The following is a 25,446-nucleotide window of genomic DNA, read 5'->3' as shown; positions in this document are numbered from 1 at the left end:
TGGTTAGGTTCCACTTATAGGTGAGATCATATGGTATTTCTCTTTCGCCTCCTAGCTTATTTCGCTTAGCATAATGCTCTCAAGTTCCATCCATGCTGTCACGAAGTTTAGTAGTTCTTTCTTTCTTTCTGCTGCATAGTATTCCATAGTGTATATGTACCATGACTTTTTGATCCAATCATCTACTGATGGGCATTTAGGTTGCTTCCAACACTTGGCTATTGTCAATTCTGCTGCTATGAACACTGAGATGCATAGGTTCTTTTGTATTGGTGTTTTGGGATTCTTAGGGTATAGTCCGAGCAGGGGAATCACTGGATCAAAAGGCAGTTCCATTTTCAGCTTTTTGAGGAAATTCCACACTGCTTTCCACAGTGGCTGCACCACTCTGCATTCCCACCAACAGGGGACTAGGGTTCCCTTTTCTCCACAGCCTCGCCAGCACCTGTTGTTTGTGGATCTGTTTCTGATGGCCCTTCTGACCGGTGTGAGGTGGTACCTCATGGTGGTTTTGATCTGCATTTCTCTGATGGCTAGTGATGCTGACCATCCTTTCCAATGTCTCTGGGCCCTCTGTATCTCCTCCTTGGACAAGCGTCTGCCCAGGTCCTTTGCCCATTTTTTGATTGGATCGTTTGTCTTCTTGGAGTGGAGTCGAGTGAGTTCTTTATATATCTTGGAGATCAAACCTCTATCTGATGTATCATTAGCGAATCTATTTTCCCATAGGGTTGGCTCCCTTTTTATTTTGCTGATGTTTTCTTTCGCCGTGCAGAAGCTTCTTATCTGGATGAGGTCCCACTTGTTTATTTTTCCCTTTACGTCCCTTGCTTTAGGAGACATATCCGTGAAAAAATTGCTGCGTGGGATATCTGAGAGTTTCCTGCCAATGTTCTCCTCCAGGACTTTGATGGTGTTGCGACTTATATTTAAGTCTTTTATCCCTCTTGAGTTTATTTTTGTGTATGGTGTCAGCTGATGATCCAATTTCAGTTTTTTGCATGTAGCTGTCCACCACTCCCAACACCATTTGTTGAAGAGGCTATTATGGCTCCATTTTATGCTTCTGCCCCCTTTGTCAAATATTAGATGCCCATAGAGACCTGGGCTTATTTCTGGGCTTTCTATTCTGTTCCACTGGTCTATGGGTCTGTTCTTGTGCGAGTACCAGATTGTTCTGAGTATAGTGGCTTTGTAGTAGAGTTTGATGTCTGGTATTGTGATCCCTCCTACTTTGTTTTTCCTTCTCAAAATTGCTGAAGTTATTCGGGATCATTTATGGTTCCATATAAATTTTAGAAATGTCTGTTCTATTTCTGTGAAATACATCGTTGGTGTCTTAATAGGGATTACGTTGAATCTATAAATCGCTTTGGGTAGTATGGACATTTTGATGATATTAATTCTTCCAATCCATGAGCATGGTATACGCTTCCATTTATTTGTGTCTTCCTTAGTTTCTTTCTTCAATGTTGTATAGAATTCCACGTACAGGTCTTTTACCTCTTTGGTTAAATTTATTCCTAGGTACTTTATTTTTCTTGTTGCTCTATCGAATGGTATTTTTTTTTCTGATTTCTTCTTCTATTGCATTGCTGGTGTACAAAAATGCCTTTGATTTCTGAATGTTGACTTTGTATCCTGCTGTTTTGCCAAATTCGCTTATTAGGTTGAGGAGTTTTTGGGTAGAGTCTACAGGGTTCTCTATGTACACTCTCATGTCATCTGCAAAAATGATAGCTTTACTTCCTCCTTTCCCATTTGGATGCCTTTTATCTCTTTCTCTTGTCTGACCACTGCGGCTAGGACTTCCAATATGATGTTGAAAAGAAGCGGTGAGAGCGGACATCCTTGTCGTGTTCCCGATCTTAGTGGGAAAGCTTTCAGTTTTTGCCCGTTGAGTATGATATTGGCTGTAGGTTTGTCATATATGGCCTTTATTACGTTGAAGAATCCCCCATTTATTCCCATTTTGCTGAGTGTTTTGATCATAAGTGGGTGCTGTACCTTATCGAATACTTTTTCTGCATCTATCGAGATGATCATGTGGTTTTTGTCTTTTATTTGTGTGATGTATCACGTTTACTGATTTGCGTATATTGAACCATCCTGTATGCCTGGGATGAATCCCTCTTGATCATGGTGCATAAACTTTTTAATGTGTAGCAGGATGCGGTTTGCCAATATTTTGTTGAGGATTTTAGCATCTATGTTCATCAGCGAAATTGGCCTGTAGTTTTCTTTCTTTGTAGGGTCTTTATCTGGTTTTGGGATCAGGGTGATGCTGGCCTCATAGAAAGAGTCTGGGAGTCTTCCCTCCTCTGGGATTTTTTGGAATAGTCTGAGAAGGACAGGGGTTAGCTCTTCCTTAAATGATTTGTAAAATTCTCCTGTGAAATCGTCCGGCCCTGGGCTTTTGTGTGCCGGGAGTTTCTTGATGACTGCTTCAATTTCCCCAGCTGTTATCGGTCTGTTCAAGCTTTTTGTTTCTTCCTCCTTCAGTGTTGGAAGCTTGTACTTTTCTAAAAATTTGTCCATTTCATCAACATTTTGAAATTTCCTGGCATATAATTGTTCATAGTAGTTTCTGACAATCCTTTGTGTTTCTGTGGTATCAGTTGTTATTTCTCCTCTTTCATTTCTGATATTATTAATTTGGGTCCTCTCCCTTTTTTCCTTGATGAGTCCGCTTAAAGGCTTGTCAATTTTATTCATCTTTTCAAAGAACCAGCTTCTGGATTGGTTGATCCTTTGAATTGTTCTTTTCATCTCTATGTCATTCAGTTCAGCTCTCATCTTGACTATTTCCTTCCTTCTCCTTGCTCTGGGATATATTTGTTGTTGTTTCTCCAGTTCTTGAAGTTGTAGTGTTAGGTCTTTTATTTGAAATGTTTCTATATTTTTTAGGTACGGCTGTATTGCTCTGAACTTCCCTCTCAGGACTGCCTTTGCTGTGTCCCATAGCTTTTAGACTGTTGTCTGTTCATTTTCATGGGTTTCCAGAATTTTTTTGATTTCTTCTCTTATCTCATTATTGACCCATTCATTGTTTAATAGTGTACTGTTCAGTCTCCATGAGTTTGCAAGTTTTTGAAGTTTCTCTTTGAGGTTGATTTCCAGTTTCAAGACCTTGTGGTCCGAGAAAAAGTTTGGTATTATTTCCATTTTCCTGAATTTGCTGAGGTTTGCTTTGTGTCCTATCATGTGGTCTATCTTTGAATAACTGCCATGAGCATTTGAAAAGAATGTGAATGTGTATTTTTCGTCTTTCGGATGGAAGGTACTATGTATGTCAGTTAAGTCTCTTTGATTCAGTGTGTCATTCAGCACCACAATAAGTTTATTAATGTTTTGTTTGGAAGATCTGTCCATTTTTTACAGTGGGGTGTTGAAATCCCCTACTATCAGTGTGTTGCTGTCTATATCTTTTTTGAAGTCGTCCAACAATTTCCTTATAAACTTGGGGGCTCCTATATTGGGAGCATAGAAGTTTACAATGTTTATGTCTTCTTGACAGATTCTTCCTTTGGGTATTATAAAGTGCCCCTCTGGGTCTCTTTTTATGGCCTTTGTTTTGAAATCTACTTTATCTGATACAAGTATCGCAACCCTGGCCTTTTTCTCATGCCCATTTGCTTGGAATATTATTTTCCATCCCTTTACTTTGAATCTGTGTAGGTCTCTTGCTCTGAGGTGGGTCTCTTGTAGACAGCATATGTGTGGGTCATGTTTTCTTATCCATTCAGCTACCCTGTGTCTTTTGAAAGGGGCATTTAGTCCATTCATGTTGAGAGATATTACTGATAGAAAGTTACTCATCTTTTCTCTTTGTACTTGTGTTCCCCTCTCTCTCATTCTTTTCCTTCATCTTCTTAAACCAGTCCCCTTAGCATATCTTGGAGTGCTGGTTTGGTAGAGATGTATTCTTTTAGCCTTCTCTTGTCTGGGAAACTCCGTATTTCCCCTACTATTTTAATTGAGAGCCTAGCTGGGTAGAGCGACCTTGGCTGTAGGCCGTTGCTTTTCATGGCTTGGAATATTTGTTGCCATTCCCTTCTGGCTTGCAGTGTTTCTATTGAGAAGTCAGCTCCTAGGTGTATCGGGGCCCCCTTGTATGTTACTTTCTCCTTCTCCCTTGCTGCCTTGAGGATTCTCTCTTTGTCTTTGACATTTGCCATTTTAATGATGATGTGTCTTGGAGTGGACCTCCTTGAGTCCCCTCTTGAGTGGGGTCCTCTGTGCCTCCTGGATCCATGAGAGCCTTTCTCTCCTCAAATTAGGGAAATTTTCCATCATTACTTTTTCGAGGGGGTTCTCTATCCCTTGCTCCTTTTCTTCTCCTTCTGGGATCCCTATTATGTGGATAGTATTGCGTTTCAGGTTGCCCTGCATTTCCCTCAATGCCTCTTCATTCTTTTTGAGTCTTTTTTCCATTTCTTGTTCTTTCTGGGAGCTTTTTTCTACCTTATCCTCCATCTCACTGATTCAGTCCTCGGCTTCATTGAGCCTGCTTTGGATTTCTTCTATTGTGTTCTTCAATTCAGAAATGGTATTCTTCATATCCTCTTGTGTCTTCTTGATAGTTTCTATGTCCTTTCCCAGGTTGATATAGTTTGTTGTAAGATCCTGATAGTTTCTCTGCATTTTCTCATAGTTATCTTTGAGCTGGCTGAGCTCATTGAGCTCCCTCAGACCCTATGTTTTGAATTCAAAATCTGATAGTTCCCTTGCCTCTATTTCATTTAGCTCTCTCTGTGGGGAGTCCCCTTTTCCACTCATTTGGGGGGAACTTCGTTTTCTTCCCAATTTTGTGAGAGTCTGTTTTGTAATTTACTTATTTATTAATTTATTTTTGTTTCTGCTTCAATTGGGCCGTCTAGATTTCCTGACTTTGTGGATTAAACTTCTATGGCAGTAGGTGGGTTTGTTTGTTTGTTTGTTTGTTTGTTTATTTTTCCCTTTCCTTTTCTCTCTGGGCCTGCCTCTGATGATGTCAGTTGTTGACCCTATATGACTTTGGGTCGTTTGTTTGAGCCTTCCAGGAGTCTACTGTCTGTGTCTGACTCCTGTTTGGGTCAGCTCTGTGACCCCGTCAGTCAGGGGTAGACTCTTTTTTGGGATCGCTCTACACTCTCACCCAGGCTCCTTGAGCGAGCTTCCCGGCGAGGGAGAATCCCCCGCCTGCCTGGGCTCACACGTGCTTGCCCCAGACCCTGGGGCTTGTTCACGACCTCGCGTACTCATCTGGTCCCATTGCCAGTGAGCTCCCCGGCACTGGTCAGTTTAGGGTCTTCTATTGTGTGTTTTCCCCGCTTTTAGCTCTTTGGGTGCGTTGCTTGCCCTCGCCAAATGGAGACTACGGAAATGGGAGGAAGTCAGCTCCAGGACTCTCCGTTTAATCCTGTCTCCGGTCTCTCCTCCAGGGACTCTGGGCAGCTCTGTGACCCCTCCAGCCCGAGATCTACTAATTTTGTGAGCCTCTCCGCAATCGCGGGCCAGGCGGCTCAATTTACACCTGCCCTTGCCGCTCTGTGCACTCCCTCGCAGGCCTTATGGGTGCCAATCTGTGGGAGGCCTTCCCGGCAGCCCGCGCGGGTCACTCACACACTTGCCAACCCTCCCCGGCCACTCAGCGCAACTGTGCGCGCCTGCACTGGGTGGTTTTGGCGTGTCTTTGTGTGCTTTTCTGCTTTTGGCTCTTTAGGGTGTGGGCTCTTTCCGCACAATGGAGACTAGGGAAAGGAGAAGGATTCGGGACTCCCCGGTTCCTCCTCTCGTTCTTTCCCCTACGCCTCCGTCTCCAGTCTCTTCTCAAGGCTCTCCCAGCCAGTCTGCACTCAGGCCCCCAGCTCACACGCACAAGCTGTGTGCGGAGCGCACAAAAGGCACGTTAATTGATTCCCTTATGCCTGAGCGAGATGGTAGCTGCAGAGTGGGAGGTGCGTTATCACCCAGGCTCCACTGGCCACCGTCTCAGTTCTCTTCACCAAGTTTTCCTCACCATTCTTTTCCCAGGCACCAGCCCACCCTGCTGCCGCCTCTACCCAGAGATCACGGGGGGTGGCTGCCACTGCAATTTTTGCGTTGGCCCTTTAAATGTCTCTTTGCATCCCCAACCACCTGTCTCTGGCAGAGAGCACCGCTAAGCTTTTCGGGGTTGTGTTTTGTCTGTGTTTTCTTGGTTTTAGCTGCTGTAGTCTAGGGGTCCCTGTTTATGATTCAGACCCTGTTCTTCTCGGGAGAAGCTAACTGGCCGTTTCAATGTCCCTCTGGTGCTAGTGCCCGAGGTCACGCAGCCCACCCTCTCGAACCTCCACCGCACTTCTCACCCGTTGGGATGTGTGAGAGTTGAATCCACTGTCCGTGGCTCCAAGGCTCCTCTCCCACTATCGTTCCGTTGTTTTCCAGGTGATTACTCCACTATTTAGTCGCAATTCCAGTTTGGTCTTGGGAGGAGGAGGTCAGCGTGACTCCCATTCACTCCTCCGCCATCTTAATCTCACCTTTCATCTTTTTTATGCCTGAGTAGTATTCCATTGTGTAAATGTCCCATAGTTGTTTTATCCACTCATCTGTTGATGGACACTTGAACTGCTTAAGTATCTTGGTGATTGTAAATAACACTGCAATGAGCATAGGGGTGCTTATGTTCTTTTGAATTAGTGCTTTGGGTTCCTTCGGATATATTCCGTGAAGTGCGATCACTGGGTCAAAAGGCGGATCCATTTTTAATTTTTTGAGGTATCTCCATACTGTTTTCCACATTGGCTGCACCAGTCTGCAATCCCACCAACAGTGCAAAAGGTTTCCTTCCCCTTTCTCCACAGCCTCCCCAGCACTTGTTGTTTATTGACTTATTGATGATAGCCATTCTGACAGGTGTGAGATGGTAACTCATTGTGGTTTTAATTTGCATTTCTCTGATGATTAGTGATGTTGAACATCTTTTCCTATGTCTGTTTTTTGTGCTGTCTTTGCCTTGTTTTGGTATCCATGTTACTATAAAATGAGCTGGAAAGTAGTCCCTCCACTTTTATTTTCTAGAAGAGTTTGTGAAGAATTTCTATTGCTTCTTTCTTAAATGTTTGATGGAATTCTCCAGTGAAATTGCATGGACCTGGAGATTTCTTTTTCCAGAGTTTTAAATTTATAAATTCGATTTTCTTAATAGTTGTAAGGCTATTCAAATTATATATTTCATATTGGAGAGTTGTGGTCATTTTTGTTTTCTGAGGAATTGATTCATTTCATTTCTAATTATCAAACTTATGTATGTAGAGTTTTTTTGTAATATTCTTTTATCTTTTTGATATTTCTGCGGTCTGTAATGATATCCCATTTCACTCCTGGTATTGGTAACTTGTGTCTTCTCAATTTTTTGTCTCTCAGTCTTGCTAGAGATTTGACAATTTTATTGACCTTATCAAAGCACCAGCTCATTTTACATCATATTCAGCCATTCATGTCAGTCACTTCTTTCTTTTCAATTTATGATTCTCAGTTCTAGTTTACATAGTTAACATTTTGTTTCAATTACAATGACTCATTCCTATGGTCTTTCCTTTCTTGTTCTATGTCTTGTCAGGCTGTACATTACTGTTTACCCTTTTTTTTTGGCCTTGCTTTCAAAAGGTGACCACAGCTTGCTGGTATGTCTATAAAGTTTTATTTTTTATCAAGACTGGTTTACATGATAATTCCACAAAACAACTGAGTTTTAAGTAGAACTATTATAGCTACATTGTAGAAAACTTGCCTAATACAAAACTAAAAGTATTTGGCAAAACCATGGTGTTCTGGAAGAACACCAGGTTTGGCAATACAATACTAGGGTTCACATCCTGACTCTGCAACACAATCTCAAGTAATAGGCAAAGTGGTTCTACATTGCTCAGGTTTACCCAGTAAAGCCTTGTGAAATGGACCAGGTAGGTCCATACAGGTCTTTTATCTTTATTTTTGACTTTGGAAAGAGGAGAATGGAGGGAAAAAGAGAGGGAGAGAAATATTGATTTGGAAGAGAAACATTGATTGGCTGTCTTCCATACATGCCCTGACTGGTAGTGGAACCTACAACTCATACATGTGCCCTGACCAGGAATCAAACCAGTGACCTTTTGGTTTGTGGGATGACATCCAACCAACTGAGCCACACCAGCCGGGGCATCCTGGTAGATCTTGAAATAGCATAAACCTTCCCCAAACTAGCCATACCTCACTTGTCATCCCTGGGAAGTGGTTGAATTGGCCTGCATTGCTGCCTTTTTGCTTTGTTTCCACTCTGCTGAGCCTGGCACAGCGGGACAATTCTCCGTCATGAACAGTCCTGCCTTGAGGATTACCATTTCTATAGCTGTGCTTCTCAAATCTTCCCTGACTAGAAAACTGTCTTCTATGCTTGTTTGAATTCTCCCCACCTTGCAGGGCCAGATTATATATTCTCGGCCCAGCAAGGTCTTCTCTCACCATCCCAGGTCAAGCTGATGGTCCCTCTGAACTCTAGTAAGAACTACTATCCATTGATTGAGACCATCAGTAGCTTTATTTCTGGACATCATATTGGTTAGAATCATAGGCTCCTGTCAAGACACACCTGGACTGCAGTCTTGGCTCTGCCATTTCCCAGACTTATACAATTAGGCAACTTACACAACCTTCCTGAACCTTAATGACTTCCTTCGCAAAATGAGATCATTTCTGCCTGACAGGGTTGTAGTAAAGGTCAAATAAAATGTCTTAAAAGCTATTATGTGCCAAAAAATAAGAGACATTTCAGATATAATGATAATTAGAAATAAAGGTAAAATAGGAAATTATTCCTGAAATAATGCTGTAATAGGAGAATTACAAAACTGTAGGTAAAGAAAAATCCATGTATGTGTATTTACAAATACATATATATATATATATATTTGTGTGTGTGTATATATATATATAAAATGAGTGAGAAGACACACTTCAAAATGTTATTCTGCATGATGGTTAGCTCTGGGTGATGGACTTATCAGTGTTTTTTTTTTTAATTTTTCTGTATTTTGCATTTTTAGAGTGGACACATAATAGACAAAACAAGAAAATATTTTTACAAAAGGAAAGCCAAGGCTTCATTTTATATTATTTGGATACTTATACTCCCCCATACTTCAGAAAGAAGTTAAAAGAGCATACAAAATAGCAATATAAAAATGGAATATAAAACAAAATGAATTGAGAAAATGAGGGTAGGAAAGATAGTATGTAGTAATACTGTACTAGCTTCCTTTCTTTTTTTAAATTATATTTTATCGATTATGCTATTAAAGTTGTCCTGATTTTTCCCCCTCTGCCCCACTCCACCCAGCACCCCCCACTCCCTCAGTCAATCCCCCCACCATTGTTCATGTCCATGGGTCATGTGTATAAGTTCCTTGGCTACTCTATTTCCTATACTGTACTTTACATCCCCATGGCTATTCTGTAACTACTTATTTGTACTTATTAACCCCCTCACTTCTTCACTTATTCTCTCCCACCCCCTTCCTATCTGACAACCTTCTGGTAAGTAACTTCTTTTCTCTTGCTTTTAAGAGTCTTTCCTTATCTTTAACCTTTGGCCTTTTAATGATGATGTGTCTTGGAGTGGGCTTCTTTGCATCCATCATAATTGGGATATTTTGCATTTCCTGGGCTTGCATGTCTATTTCCTTCACCAAGTTAGGGAACTTTAATTTCATTATTTTTTCAGATAGATTTACAATTTCTTTTTTTTCTTTTCCAATCTGCATGCTTTAATTTCTTACTTTTAAAAAAGAATTGTTAAAATAATGTTTATTCTATAACAGTTATCTCAATTTTTCCCCCTTTGCCCTCTTCTACCCATCCCACTCCCACGCCCCGCTCCCACAGTCAATTCCCACTCTGATATCCATGTCCATGGGTCATTCATACATGTTCTTTGTCTAGTCCCTTCCCCTTCTTTCCACCATTGTCCCCTTTCCCCATCCCCTCTGGTCACTTTCAGTGTGCTCCATGTTTCCATGCCTGTGGTTTATTTTGTTTGTTCATTTATTTTGTTGAATAGATTTCATTTATAGGTGAGATTATATGGTATTTTTCTTTCACTGACTGGATTATTTCACTTAGCTTAATATTCTCCAGTTCCATCTGTGTTGTCACAAAAGGTAGGAGTTCCATCTCTCTCTCTCTCTCTCTCTCTCTCTTTCTTTCTTTCTAAATGCAGATTGATTTTATATATTTTTTATTAAGTGTCAACGTCAATTATGAAATATTAAAAAATGTAAAACCATTATAAATTCTCAGCAATTAAACCAACATGACAACAGCACAGCATAATCAAGTAGATCAATAAAATATAATGAGCATTCTAGAAACAAACATATATATCTAACAATGTAGTATATGATTAAGTTGCTATTTCAAATCAATGGGGAAAATAAGGCTTATTTAACAAATAAGGTGCATGGACCACTATAACTTGAAATAAAACGAATATAGAGCCCTATTTCACACATTATACAAGAAATATTAAGGTGAGTCAAAAATCAGTATGTAGAATCTAAGGAGTTTTAGGAGAAAATGCAAACTAATATTTTTCTTACCCTGAAGTAAAATACTCAAATGCAGAAGCTATAAAGTAAATATTGACAATATGACTATATTAAACATTTAAGACTATATCTAAATATACATATAAAAATAGTTAAAGGACAAGTAATAGAATGGGAAAGTATTTGCCACACATCTAAAAAATGGTTAATAGTGTTTTGTTTGGTTTTTTTTTTTTAGGGAAAAATAGTCTATAAATCTTTAATCGATAAATGGATAAAGAATACCAAAAAGTCATTTAAAGCTTTTTAAAAAATAATAGAAATAGGCAAGAAATATACAAAAGCAGGTTTAGTTTCAACAAAAAATAAATGAACAATTAAAAGAATACATCATTGTCACAATTAGAGTAATACATATTAAAATATTGGTAATATCAAGTATTGGAATCTGTGAAAGGAACTGGGTACACATAGACTCTTTTTCTTCATCTTAGAGCAGTCTCTTCATTTTTCAGAGCTGGTTTGGTGGAGGTGTATTCTTTTAGCCGCCTTTTGTCTGGGAAACTCTAGATTTCACCTTCTGTTTTAACTGAGAGCCGTTCTGGGTAGAGAAGTCTTGGTTGCAGGTCTATGCTTTTCATGACTTGGGATATTTCTTGCCATTCTCTTCTGGCTTGTAGTGTTTGTGTTGAGAAGTCAGCTGCTAGCCATATCAGGGTTCCCTTATATGTTACTACCTCTTACTCCCTTGCTTGCATTTTATGGAAAAATGTATTCATATTAAAATGGTGAGCACTGGCTGTTGTGGCTCAGTGGTTGAGTGCCCGCCTGTGAACCAAAGGGTCTGACTGGTTCAATTCCCAGTCAGAGCACATGCCTGGGTTGCAGGCCAGGTCCCCAGTAGGGGGCATGTGAGAGGCAACCAGATATTAATGTTTCTCTCCCTCTCTTCTGCCTCCCTCTCCTCTCTAAAAATATATGAATAGAATCTTTTTTAAAATGATGAGTAAAAGAGAGAAGAGTTTTCAGTGTATTAAAATATTCTGATTGTTTTTGACATAGTATGTAACCCTAAGAATCGAAGGTTACAATTATTTATACTAATATTGTAATTTTCAAGCTTACAAATATGCATTTGATTAGCTTTGGCGTTGCTTATCTGCTTTGAATAAGCTGAATGAAACAAGTTCAAACTGGGAGTGAAGTTCTTGTCCCCACCCTACCATTAAGTAGCTAGACTTTAACTCCTTGCCTTATTCTCCCCCTCAGAAGTTGAGAGGCCTGGACAAGAAAATCTAACTTTGACCACATATGGTTTGTTAAAATTATAGTTTCTTGTTTAGAAATGTATACTTCCATTGATTTTTCTGCTTGCAAATATGTATAGTATGTTAGTTGACCTATGTTGTAAAATGTTGATCTTAGACTTGTATGATATTAATATAATTAATTTTTTTTTCACAGAGAGACCTCTCTCCCCAAAGGCTGTCAAAGGATTTGAAACTACTCCACTTACCAAGAATTATTATTCCGTGGTGAGTGATCAGATGATGAACAAATTTTTTCTTGACTATATGGAACCTCTTTACTTGTCAAACCACTGATATGTTGAGGTGACACAAATGGAAGACTGGATAAAGTTGCATTATAAGGGTTTAATGTTAGCTGCATTACAATACATCCACTGTACTGAAAAATTCAAGTATAGCATAAGGATTTAGAGCAAGCTTATTAAACTGCAGTGAAAGACAAATTGCAGATTTGATGGGAAAATTCAGCAGTTAGGTAGCCAATTTTGTCACAATTTTGTCACTGAATAGCCTTTCCCAATATTTAGAAGGTAAGTTTCAAAGTTCCTTTAATGCAATACGTTTTCAGTGATTGCCTACTGTGATTTTATTTTAGAATCAATCAACTCATTATGATATTCTCTGAAATATTACTAACTTTGTTCTTGAGGAGAGCCTAAAAGGAAGGCTGCCCTTTGGCACAGAGGGAGAAATTAAGTGGCTCTGGCTTGAATAAAGATATGTCAAAATATATTAGCTATAAATAGGGCATGTGCAATACCCAAAATAAGTTCCTGTTTGAAAAAGAAATAATATCTTTTTCCTAAATCTGCTCTCTGCTTTCCTTCATGTCTCCTTTCCTGACTTGTCCTAGTCGCTAATGAAAAGGTCAAGTCATGATAACCTCTGAGTTTCCCTGAATGGTAGTTGCATCATCCCCTCCCCTGCCCTGCTGAAGTAGTTTTGCTTTTCACCCAGTATTCTATGTGCATTTGTACTGCATGGTCTTTTAATTTTGTGCATGGATGAATATTTTTTAAACATTTCTATACATTTGGTTTCAAAAAACTGAATTTCACTCTTCAGTGAGTTTACTTCATAATGATGACATCAGCAGTAGCTGGTATGAAAAAATCAAGAAAGCACTTCATAGCATAGGGCACTATTTATCCTCTTACATTTCTGAGGTTAAAATATATATATAAATATATAATTTATATATAATAAATATATATAAATATATAATTTATATATAATAAATATAATATATAAATATATAATTTATATATAATAAATATAATATATAAATATATTTTATAATATAAATAATATTATATTTATTTATATTATATTTTATATATAAAATATATATTTATATTATATATAAATATATATTTTTATATATATACACACACACATATATATATATGTATATATGCTCCCTTATATATTCTACCCTACAGCAGAGCTAGGCTCCCTTAACCCTTCTACCCTAACCACTTCTTTTAGCTTTCTGGTGACCTCTAATAATTTAATTTCTAAAGAAAGAATGCATTCAAATGGTGGATACAAATGTTACTGTAGCTTCTTCTCCCTATGGATCTGGAGCATACTGTCCATCCATCACTTTGCCTTAGGTCTATCTCTACCTCTAGTGATTCTACCAATATAAAATATTGTTGGGATTATCCAAGGCAGATTAATCTCTGTGATTCTTATGGGCCTTATGTAAATCCTGTCTATATATACAAACTCTGTTTGTATCACCCACCTCCTATTGGAGTTCATGTACATTGTTTATACTATTATAGACAATTCAGCAGTAAACATCTTATACACGTAACTTGGAAAAATATATAAAAATTAGTAGGGTAGATTCCTAGAAACTAAATGGTTGGGTCAAAATATATATATGTATATTTTAAAATTTGTATAGATTTTTGTCTCAAACCTCAAGCTTAATAAAGAAAATAGAATGTATTGAGGAGCTCATAATGGCCTTTGAAGGAGCTGCAGAACTTTCTGGTGACTATTCCTGAATTATTGAGACAAGTTAGGCATATTGTTGTGACTATATAGGAATGTGAAGGGATTTGGGTTGGTTGTTGGTGTTTTGTTCATTCACATTTCTTTTAGTACTTAAAAGAACTAAAGTTCTTGCTTTTAGTACTTAAGCAAATATTCAGAAGCAATTAATCCAAAATATGTTCAGAGTTTTCTGATTATTCTCCCAATGTGCTGATTGGCTTGGACAAATAAAAAAATTCTAGCCCATCCACATTATTTGGAGATCTGAAAAATCAAGTTTACCCACATGCAACTTATCCCTATATGATCTTTTTTAAAATTATATTTTATTGATTATTCTGTTATCATCATCCCAATTTCCTCCCTTTGCCCCTCTCTGCTCAGCCTGCCCCCAATCCCTCAGGCAATTCCCACACTGTTGTCCATGTCTGTGGGTCATGCATGTATGTTCTTTGACTACTTCATTCCCTATGCTTTACTTTATATCCCCATGACTATTCCGTAACTATCAATTTGTACTTCTTAATCCCTTCACCTTTTTTACCCATCCCCTAGAACCCCCTCCCATCTGGCAACCATCAAAACATTTTCTGTATCTATGATTCTGTTTCTGTTCAGCTTGTTCATTTATTGTTTTTTTAGATTCAATTGTTGATAGATATGTATTTATTGCTATTTATTGTTCACATTTTTTATCTTAAAGAAGCCTATTTAACATTTCATATAGTACTGGTTTGGTGGTGACAAACTCCTTTAGCATTTTTTTTTCTCTGAGAAGCTCTTTCTCTGGCCTTCAGCTCTAAATAACAACTTTGCTAGGTAAAGTAATCTTGGTTGCAGGCCCTTGCTTTTCATCACTTTAACTATTTCTTCCCAATCCCTACTGGCCTGCCAAGTTTCTTTTGACAAATCAGCTGACAGTCTTATGGGAGCTCCCTCATAGGTAACTATGGTAACTGCTTTTCTCTTGCTGCTTTTAAGATTTTTCTTTGTCTTTAACCTTTGGCATTTTAATTGATGTGTCTTGGTGTGGAACTCTTTGGGTTCATCTTGTTTGGAACTCTCTTCACTTCCTGGACTTGTATGTCAATTTTTTCTACCAAGTTAAGGAGTTTTCTGTCACTGTTTTTTCAAGTGGATTTTCAATTTCTTGTTCTCTCTCTTCTTCTTCTGGAACCCCTATGATGTGAATGTTGGAACAGTGCAAGTTGTCCCAGAGGCTCCTTACACTATTCTCATGTTCCTGGATTCTTTTTTCTTCTTGCTGCTCTGATTGGTGGATTTTGCTTCCTTATATTCCAGCTCCCTGATGTGATTCTCAACTTCATCCACTCTGCTGTTGATTCCCTGTAAATTGTTCTTTATTTCAATTAGTGTATCCTTTGTTTCTGACTGGATTTTTTAATGTTATTGAGGTCTTCACTAAGTTCCTTCAGCATCCTTATAACAAGTATTTTGAACTCTGCATCTATTACATTACTTCTCTCCAAGTTCTTTTTCTGGAGTTTTGTTCTGTTCTTACATTTGGGCCATGTTTCTTTGTCTCCTCATTTTGGTTGCCTCCAAAATGTAGTAGATACCCTGTAGAGTCCAGTGTCACAGTCTCCTCTATTTCCCAAGCTGGATACTCAAGGTGCACCCACTATGTGGGTTGTATATACCCTCTTCTTGTAGTTGAGCCTTGATTGCTGTTGGCATGTCAAAGGTCAGCCACTGACTATGTTCTGTCCAGAGTCACACAACCTAAGCTACAAAGTGATCTGCAGATGGCTGCTGCTTATGCTGGTCTTTGAGGTGCCCAGGTGAGGCCAAGCTGTGAACCATGTCCAGCTGCTGCTAGTGCCTGGCCTGGGGCCATTAGGGAGAGGTATGGGGCTTGCTGAAGCCACAGGCTGCTTGTTTGAGAGAACTTAGGAAAACCTGAAGCATGACCAAGACAAACCATTTGTTTGGAAGAGTTCTGGAAACACTTTGGTTGGGCCCAGAAGTTGGGTCGGGCATAGCCTCAGGGAATCACCAGGTGGGGCAAACAGAGCCAAGCTTATAGTCTCAGGTATGGTGCCCACCTTCTGGCTCTGTGACTTTGTGGCTCTTTTGGGGAGGGCTCATAAAAGGAACAATGGCCTCTGCCAGCACATCTCTCTGGGTGAAAGCTGCATCCCCCAGCTATTGCCCTGGTGCTGGACAATTCAGCTCCTTCCAATATGTCTCTGGTGCCTTTCAAGCTGCTGCCCGGGTGCTGGAACTTGGAGAGAATGAGTCTAAGTCCATACATGGGCCCTTTAAGAAGAACTGCCTGAGAGTCCTGCAGTTTTTGTCTTGCGTAGCCTCAATCTCCACTGGTTTCTCACAGCCAGAAGTTGTGGGGACTTATCTTTCTGGCACTGGAGCCCTGGGCTGGGGAGACCTGGTGTGGGGCTAGGACTCCTCGCTCCTGAGATATCCTTCTGATTTTTTAAAAGATTTTATTTATTTTTAGACAGAGAGGAAGGGAAGGAGAAAGAGAGGGAGAGAAACATCAATGTGTGGTTGCCTCTTGTGTGCCCCCTACTGGGGACCTGGCCTGCAACCCAGGCATGTACTCTGACTGGGAATCAAACCAGCAACACTTTGGTTCACAGGCTGGTACTCAATCCATTGAGCCACACCAGCCAGGGCTAAATAACTGTTTTTTTTTTTTTTAAAGATAATACAGAAAAAGTAAAAAGGAGAAAATATCACCTATAATCCCACCATTCATAGATAACCACTATTAACATGTTGGTGAATCTTATGCCAAATTTTCTTTGAGGTAGAGGTGTTTGTATATGTATGTGCATATATATATGGCCTGTGAGTATGTGTGTGTGTGTGTGTGTGTGTGTGCGTGCACACACACACACATATACTTATTTATATATTTAAAAAAATAAAAACAGGAATTATGTATTTTTTATAATTTCTCCTTCATGGAGATTTTTTAATCCCCATTCTCTGATTCTAACAAAACTTTTTCTGACTAGACATGTTTTAATGCTCTTTCATTCAGTGAGTCCTTGAAGTTCCAAATGCTCCATCTACGTTGGTCCTGTGTATTAGCAAGGGTTCTCCAGAGAAACAGAACCAATAGGATATATATAAAAAGATTTAATATAAGGAATTTTCTCACACAATTATTGAGGCTGAGAAGTTTCACAATCTGTCATCTGTAAACTGGAGACTCAGGACAGATTGTGGAGTGGTTCAGTTTTGGTCTAAAGGTCTGAGAAGCAGCAGAACCAATGGTGTAAATTTCTTTCTGAGAGCAGACTGATGTCCCAGATGAAGCAGTCAGGCAGAGAGGGTGAATTTTGCCTTCTTCCACCTTTTTGCTATATTTAGACTCTCAACAGATTATATGATGCCCACCCAAACTGGGGAAGGCAACTTGCTTTATTCAATCTACTGATTCAACATCTCATCTGGAAATACCCTCACAGATATACCCAGAAATCATGATTAATCTGAGTACCTTGTGAACCAGTCAGGTTGACCCATGCAATTAACCATAACATCCTATAAACTTTCAAAAGATAGATAAATCTTGGAATTTGCAAGTGTACAGATGTTCTCTTCCCTTTTCCAAGGGATTATCTGCTGATTTCAGGTCTGTTCAGGCCTTGGTGCAATTATAGTGGCACATCAATTTTGAAATGTAACAAAACGAACAGGTGAGCAAGATAATACCAGGGACTTGGAAATAAAGAACAAACTGACAGTGACCAGAGGGCAAGGGGAAGGGGATAACGGGGGAAAGAAGGGGAAGGGGCAAGCCAAGGAACATGAATAGAAGACTCACGGGCATGGGCAATGGTGGGGGATTGACTGTGGAAGTCGGTGGGGGGGTGGACAGAGCAGGGAGAGCAATGGGGAAAAGGCGGGACAACTGTAACTGAACAACAATAAAAAATCACAATAAACAAACAAACAAACAAATAAATAAATACATAGTTCTCTAGTGTGATCAAAGCAGCTTTAGGCACCCAGCTCAGATCAGCATCTGCCATAAGGCATGTTTAATGTCTCTGACCAAGGCTTAATTATGCTTGGTCTGTTTTGAATGGGAGTTTAGCATCCTTTAGGGACATGCAGCCCACAGGAGGCTTTTGCTGCCCATGACCTTGGCTCCTTCATTGTCCTCAAAATTCAGTGTTATTTGTTAAATTTCTCTCGCCATTGGGGAAAAAAAACATTTTTCTATTAATTATTTTTCTAATAATCTTCTCTTCATTGTCCTTTTTTGACCATTATGAGTTGATGATATGTGCCAAGAGGAATAAAAAAACATAAAGAGCAACAACAACAAAAGAAAATGATAACTATGTAAGGTTATGGATGTGTTAATTAGCTTGATTGTAATCATTTTACAGTGCATATATATATCAAAACATCAAGTTGGATTCCTTAAACATACACAATTTTATTTGTCAATTATATCTCAACTCTACTGAAAAAGTAAAGAACAGAAAAAGGAATCTATATAATACAGCTTAGTCATCAAGCTTAATTTGTATGCAACACTTAGCTCTTGGCACCCATAGTTTCATTGGTAAGACAGCACAGACATGATAGCATAAGCCACATGGCAGAGAATGATGTAAGTTTATAAAACGTTCTAAAATGAGTTTCTTCAAATGCAGTTGAGGAAGCCTCCCCCCACCACTCCAAGCCTTGATAAAACTGTAGAACTCTGGCTCCATACCACATTTGCTACATTAGAATCTCTGGTGATACATCCCAGGAAAACACTTTTAACATTCCCTCAGCCCCTTTCTCACTCCACCCCCAGTTGATTCAGATGCTCACTGAACTAAAGTTTCAGAACCAATAAAGGGATAGGTTGAATGGAAAACATAGGATAATATGTGTGTCAGGACTTAGGTAAGCAGAGAATAGCTGAAAGAGAATTCAGGCAAGGGGAACTATATGGGCAAATTCACCCAGGCAAGAATGTACAGGCCTGCAATATATTCCTGCAGGTCATAGTATAGGCTGCGCTCTAATCTTCCCCCATCTAAATGCTCCTGTGAAGGTGAAATTCTTTATTCATTGCAAATAGTGTAACACACTTTAAGGTAGCTGACCTTTGTGCTGTCACAAATAGGCCAGACTCACAGACTAATATTCAACGCACGGACTGAACGTTTGCCTGAGAGTGGAAGGTAGTTATTTCCCCACATCTAAATAGAAAACTATAATCAGTATTTCTTTCTTTCTAACTTTCCTCTATTTTAACTTGTGGCAAATGCTTAAGGGATATGCTGTACAGAACCTATATGCAATTGCAAAGGTGGGAAGAAGTCTATGACATGCTAAATTACATAAAAATCCCAGAAAACCTCCTGTAATCCTTGCTCTTGCCACCCACCTTCTTCTTATCCTCATCTTCTCTCTCACTCATTTATCTACCCACTTGCTTCTACCTTGAATTTTCTCTACCTTTTTAATGCTTATAAGCCCACTTCTTAAACAAAAACTTCATATTTTTAGAGCAGTTTTAGCCTCACAGCAAAATTAAGTAGAAGTTACAGAGATTTCTCATATGCCCCTTGCCCACACACATGCACACTCTCCCCCATTGTCAACATCCTGCCCTAGAATGGCACATTTTTTGCAAATGAGAACTCTACACTGGTACATCATTATCACCCAGAGTTTACATTAGGGCTCACTCTTGGTGTTTCACATTCTATGGGTTTGGGCAAATGTATAGTAACATGTATCCATCATTACAGATCATATAAAATATTTTCACTGCCCAAAAAATCCTCTGTGCACCCCTTTTAAAAAAAATCCACCAGCCTAAACTACCATACATATCTATTTATTTATTCCTTATTCATGTCCCTATTCTTTTTTTTGTGTACCCATACCCATGTCCTGTCTTACCTCCTATACATCTCTTCCACCCAAGGGACGGAGGTAGATAGACAAGATGACAGTATTTGCAGAGTGTATCTGTCAATAATGCGGGATAGTGGTGCCTTTGTGAAAGCCAACGACCTGGAGGTGTGAAGTCAATCACTGCACTTGAATGTAAATAGGTGGCACTACTGGAATATAAATCAAATATGACATAAATACTGTATATTAATATATTGCTTTTTAAAGTCTCATCGGGCTTTACCAACATTAACTTATTTTTACAGCCATCATAATCATCTTAGAAATCCTATAATATGATGGTTTTGCTTTGATTTAAGATTTCCTGGGGCCATTATAGTCTTCCTTTATCATTGGCCATATCTCTGTTTTCAGCCTTTGTTTATGCATGCTAGCCCCATAAAATAATGTCTTCATTCTTATATGACTCCTTCCCTTTGGAAAACAGAATTATAATAATGAACTCACTCTACAGACTTTCCAGGGAATGTAGGAAATATATTTTACTGGAAAATCAGTAGCCTAGGATAGAGGTGCAAAAAGCCTCAACCTCTTTTTCTATGGCTTTTCACCATCTGTTTTATTCTAGATTTAGTCAAAAGTTAATTGAACAAAAGGATAATCAGTTATCACTGTGAAGACAGAGTCAGGGAAGCAAAGGCAATGTCTGGATGCAGTCTATTTTAGCAAATTTGAATGGATTCATCTCAATCAAATTGTACTGCTCTGAAATTCATTGGCCTGCCAAACTGCTTGCCTTCTGACTTATTACTGAGGCCTTCTGTTTGGGAGCACATAGCTTTCTCTGTCTGCTTCCCTTTTGATCCTTTTACAGTAGATGCCCTCTGGCCTGAGAAATAAAGAACTAGTCTCAGAAGCTCATCAGTTTGGTGTTTTGATATTGAGGAAAGCAATAAATGTCCAAGTGAATTTAGGAAAGAAACTCAAACATTCACATTGATGAGCATGTCTACTTCTCAAACCACAGCATGGACATTATTCTTTAATGCATTACTATTAAAATTTTTTGCATTATTTAATGGACTCATTAATCACTCTTATCAATTTAGTTTTGTGAAGTCAGTATTCAGCTACCCTCAAAACTGGCAACAATATGAATTTAATGTACATTTTCTGTTTAGCTCTCCAGAAGTCACTAAAAGACACAGAATGTGTCTCCTTACCTCAACTTTGCCTTCTGTGTCTCCCATGCTAGTGGTTCCAACAGAGGTGGAACTCCTCAAAAGCGTGCTGCCTCACCTAGCAAATAAACCCACTGGAACAGGACAAATGGCACCTTGCAAAATCTTAATGATTTCTTTTTCAGGAGCCACAGATAGTACACCTGAAACTAATAGAAAATAATATTGAATGTCAACTGTAATTGAAAAATAAAATTAAAAAAAGGAGTTCAATGATAGCATTTTAAAGCAAGTTAAAATAATAAAGCTGTTTCAATGGGGAGAGAAAAGTTGAATTATGGCAATGTTGTTTAATTGTACGAATCACATTTTAAAAATATGTCAGTATGATTTAAAAAATTTTTAACTTTCCATTACAGTTGACATAGAATATTATTAGTTTTAGGTATACAACATAGTGATTACACATTTACATACCTTATGATGTGATCATCCCCATAAGTCTAATACCTGACACCACACATAGTAATTACAATATACAAATCATATCTTATGATGTAAATAATATCTGTGATTTTTCTATTTTAAAAGCTCCCTTCAGGCAATGGCTATTTGGCTTGGTTTTTTATTTTGTTTTTCTTTTTTTCAACAGACATTATAATTTGGGTAATGTGACAGTTATAGACATATAGACAGCAGTGCTTGAAAGAAGGGTAAAAATGTAGATGGCTTATTTAGAAAAACAGTCTTTTTAGAAAAACATGAACAAAAAGAGATGATTAGTTGACTTCATTCCCACTTGAATATAAGTGAGAAGGCATGCCGCCATCTTTTTTTCCCAATGCAGATACTATAGACAAATAAATATTGTTAATAAAGCAATCTGCATATGAGCTTTTTACCTCTTACTTAATATGGTAATATTGAATTGTAGTGCACTTTATTTTCATTCCTAAGAATAAAAAAAATGAATACTAGTGTTGAACATGAGTGTGATTACTTGAGGTACTGCAGTGAACATCAGCTCAACTGGTCAGAGACCTATAATGATAGACAAATTTGAGTTGGAAGAACACTGTACTGGACAAAAACTTAGAGTAAAAAAAAGTTTTTATTAACAGGTGAGAAATTTGTACTTTGATTTTTTAAAATAATAGCTTTATCACATATAATTCATATACCACAAAATTTACCACTTTAAAGTATACAATTCACCAATTTTTAGTAGATTAACAGAATTGTGTGATCACCACTAGCTTATTTTATAACATTTTTGTTACCCTGATAAGGAACTCTGTATACAATAGTATTCATTCTCTCCAAGCTTTGACAACCACTAATCTCTTTGTTTCTATGGATATTGCCTGTTCTGGACATTTTAGATAAGTTGAATCATACAATATTTGTTCTTTTGTGTCTGCCTTCTTTCACTTAGAATAATATTTTCAAGCTTCATCCATGTTATATGGATGTTTCAGTATTTCTTTTTACGGCTGAATAATCTTCCATTGTATGGATATACCAGATTTTGTATATCCACTCATCAGTTGATGGGCCTTTGGATTATCTCTACTTATTGGTTATTATAAATAATGCTGTTGTGAAAAGTCATGTGCAAATTTTGTGTGGACAGTATTTTTATTTCTCTAGGAGTGGAACTGCTGGTTCATTTGGTAACTTTATATCTAACTTTATCAGGAACTGCCAAACTGTTTTCTACAGCAGCTACACTTTTTAACATTCATACCAGCAATGTATGAAGGTTCTAGTTTCTCCACATCCTTACTAACACTTGTTATTGTATTTTTTTCTTTTCTTTTTATTATAGCCACCCTAATGAGTGTGAAGGAGTATCTCACTGTGGTTTTGATTAGTATTTCCCTAATGGCAAATGATGTTGAGCATGTTTTCCTGAGCTCATTGGCCATGCGTACATCTTCTTTGGAGAAATGTCTATTCACATCCTTTGCCAAATTTTATTTGATTATTTTTATTGTTAAATTGTAAGAAGTCTTTATATGTTTGGATATGAAACCTCCATCAAATGTATAATTTATAAACATTTCTCCCAATCTGTGGGTTGTCTTTTCACTTCCTTGATTATATCCTTTTGTCACACAAATATTTTAATGTTTATAAATTCTAATTTGTCAATTTTTTTCCTCTGGTTGCTTGTGCTTTTTTTGGTATCCTCCAAGATTTCATGGCTTAACCCAAAGTCATGAAGATTTGCTTCTTTGTTTTCTGCTAAAGTTTTGTGGTTTTTTAAAAATTTTATTTTAATTTATTTTTTCAAATACATTTGTCTCTGCCTACCCCCCACCACTTTCCCTTGCCCCCTCCCTCTTTCCCTCCCTCAGCTCTTCCCCTTTGGTTTTGTCCATGAGTCCTTGCTATATGTTCCTTGACTTTCCCCTTCCCTTCCTTTACCCCGCCCCCCTCCCTCCTTCCCTCTTGTCTCTGTTGATTTCTTTTCCTTTTGTGGTTTTAAGTCTTGAATTCATTTTGAGTTAATATTTGTAAGTGGAGTGAAGTAGGAGTACAAATTCTTTCTGTTGCATGTTGATATCCAGTGGTCCCAACACCATTTGTTGAAAATGCTGTTCTTCCCACTTTTTAACATTCATACCAGCAATGTATGAAGGTTCTAGTTTCCATATTGAAAGGCCTTGTTACCCTTGTCAGAAATAAATTAACCATGCATTCATTTCTGGACTCTCAGTTCTATTCCATTGATCTACCCTGTGCCAGTAATACACTCTCTTATTACTGTAGCATTGCAGTGAGTTCTGAAATTGGAAAGTATACACTCTATGTTCTTCTTTTCCAAGATTTTAAGAGTTTGTGAAGGATTGGTGTGCATTTGTTAAACTTTTGCAGCCATCTTGTCCTGGGCTTTAACTTATAGGAAGTTATATTGAATAATAATTCAATCTCTTTACCTGTTATACATCTATTTAGATTTCACAGGTTAGTGCAAGTACCTTAAAATAACAAAGCCCATCCCTGTATCATTGTTTTCATTTATTACACTTATACATAAGTGTACATTGGCATTATTTATAAACATATATAATCTATTATTTCTATTTCTATTATTATTTTGAACAGACTTATCTGTTAGACCAATTAAGAATGAGAAAAACAAAAGTTTTTACTTTACCTTCACTCATTCTTTCTTTCATGCTTTCTTTCTTAATGCAAATTTGAATTTCTGACCTTTTTTGTTTTCCTTGCCTCTGAAGAACATTTTGAACCATTTCTTATAAGGCAGGTCTAGTGGTAAAAATTTTTCTCAATTTTTGTATATCTGAGAAAATCTTTATTTCTTCTTTATTTTGAAAAAAAATTCACAAGATACAAAATTCCAGGTTGGTGTTTTTCCCCTCATCACTTTAAATATTTTACTTCACTCTCCTCTTGCTTGCATGGTTTCTAAGGGGAAATTGATATAATTTTTATCTTAGATCTTCTATAAGTAAGCTTTTTTCCCCCCCTCTGGCTTATCTTAAGATTTTTGATTTTTTTAGAGTTTGAAAATAATATGACTAAGTGTTTTGGGGTGCCATTTATTCTTCTTTGTTTACTCTGAGTTTCCTGGATCCGTGGTTTGGTGTATGACATTAATTTGGGGAAATTCTCAGTCATTGTTATTTCAAATATTGCATCTATTCCTTTTTGTCTTTTTTTTTCTGGTATTCTCATCACACATATGACACATCTTTTTTAGTTGTCCCCCAGTTTTCAAGTATTCTGTTCCAAATTTTTAGTCTTTTTTGTATTTGCTTTTCATTTTTGGAAGTTTCTATATTGATATATCTTCGAGCTCAGAGATTCCTTCCTCAGCGACTCAGCCTATTAATGAACCCATTAAATGGATTCTTCATTTATTTCATAGTGTTTTTGATCTTTAGCATTTCATTTTTATTCTTTCTTAATATTTCCCTTTGCTTACAATACCCATCTGTTCTTGCATTTTGTATACCTTTTCTATTACATGTCTTAGCATATTACTCATAGATACATTAAAATCTTGGTCTGATAAATCCAATATTCCTGCCATGTTTAACTCTCATTCTAATGTTTTCTTGGTCTCTTCAAACTGTTTTTTGCCTTTTAGTATGCTTTATAACTCTTTTTGTTGGACAAGACATGATGTACTAGGTAAAAGAAACTGCAGTAAATAGGCCTTAATAATGTGTTGGTGAGGTGTGGGGAAATGTTTTAAAGTCCAATGATTAGGTCTCAGTCTTTTGGTAAGTTTATGTCCCTAGGCTGTGAACCTCACCAGTGTTTCTCAGGTTTTTCTTTTTCCTCCCTTAAGCGGGACAGGAAGGCTAAAGGGAGCCGAAGTTGGGTATTTCCCTTCTCCTAGGTGTTAGGCTCTGATAAAACCTCAATAGGTTAGGTTCAAGTAAAATTATTTCTCTCTTGAGAGGAGACCTTGTTACAAAGAACAGAGTGCTCTAGTGTGTTTGAAGATGGCTAGTTTTCCCTTCCTCCTTCTGAAGCATGAGTGAGATTGTCCTCCCATCTTCA

The 25,446-nt window shown here is 37.9% G+C and overlaps 1 protein-coding gene across 2 annotated transcripts in view; it reads left to right on the top strand.

The window, feature by feature from the left end:
* ARHGEF6 (Rac/Cdc42 guanine nucleotide exchange factor 6) overlaps positions 1–25,446 on the top strand; it is a 172,971-nt gene that overhangs the window by 62,024 nt on the left and 85,501 nt on the right. For both annotated transcript variants that reach the window (XM_054579556.1, XM_054579554.1), the window contains one exon: positions 12,012–12,082. In XM_054579556.1, coding sequence (XP_054435531.1) covers positions 12,012–12,082 — 71 coding nt within the window. The remainder of the gene's footprint in view (positions 1–12,011; positions 12,083–25,446) is intronic.

Source organism: Pteronotus mesoamericanus, unplaced genomic scaffold, assembly GCF_021234165.1.
Source record: "Pteronotus mesoamericanus isolate MK-2021 breed Mesoamerican mustached bat unplaced genomic scaffold, CSHL_Meso_final contig_55, whole genome shotgun sequence".
NCBI lineage: Eukaryota > Metazoa > Chordata > Mammalia > Chiroptera > Mormoopidae > Pteronotus > Pteronotus mesoamericanus.
Note: the sequence above shows the minus strand (reverse complement) of the source record. Positions and strands in the feature narration are given on the sequence as shown.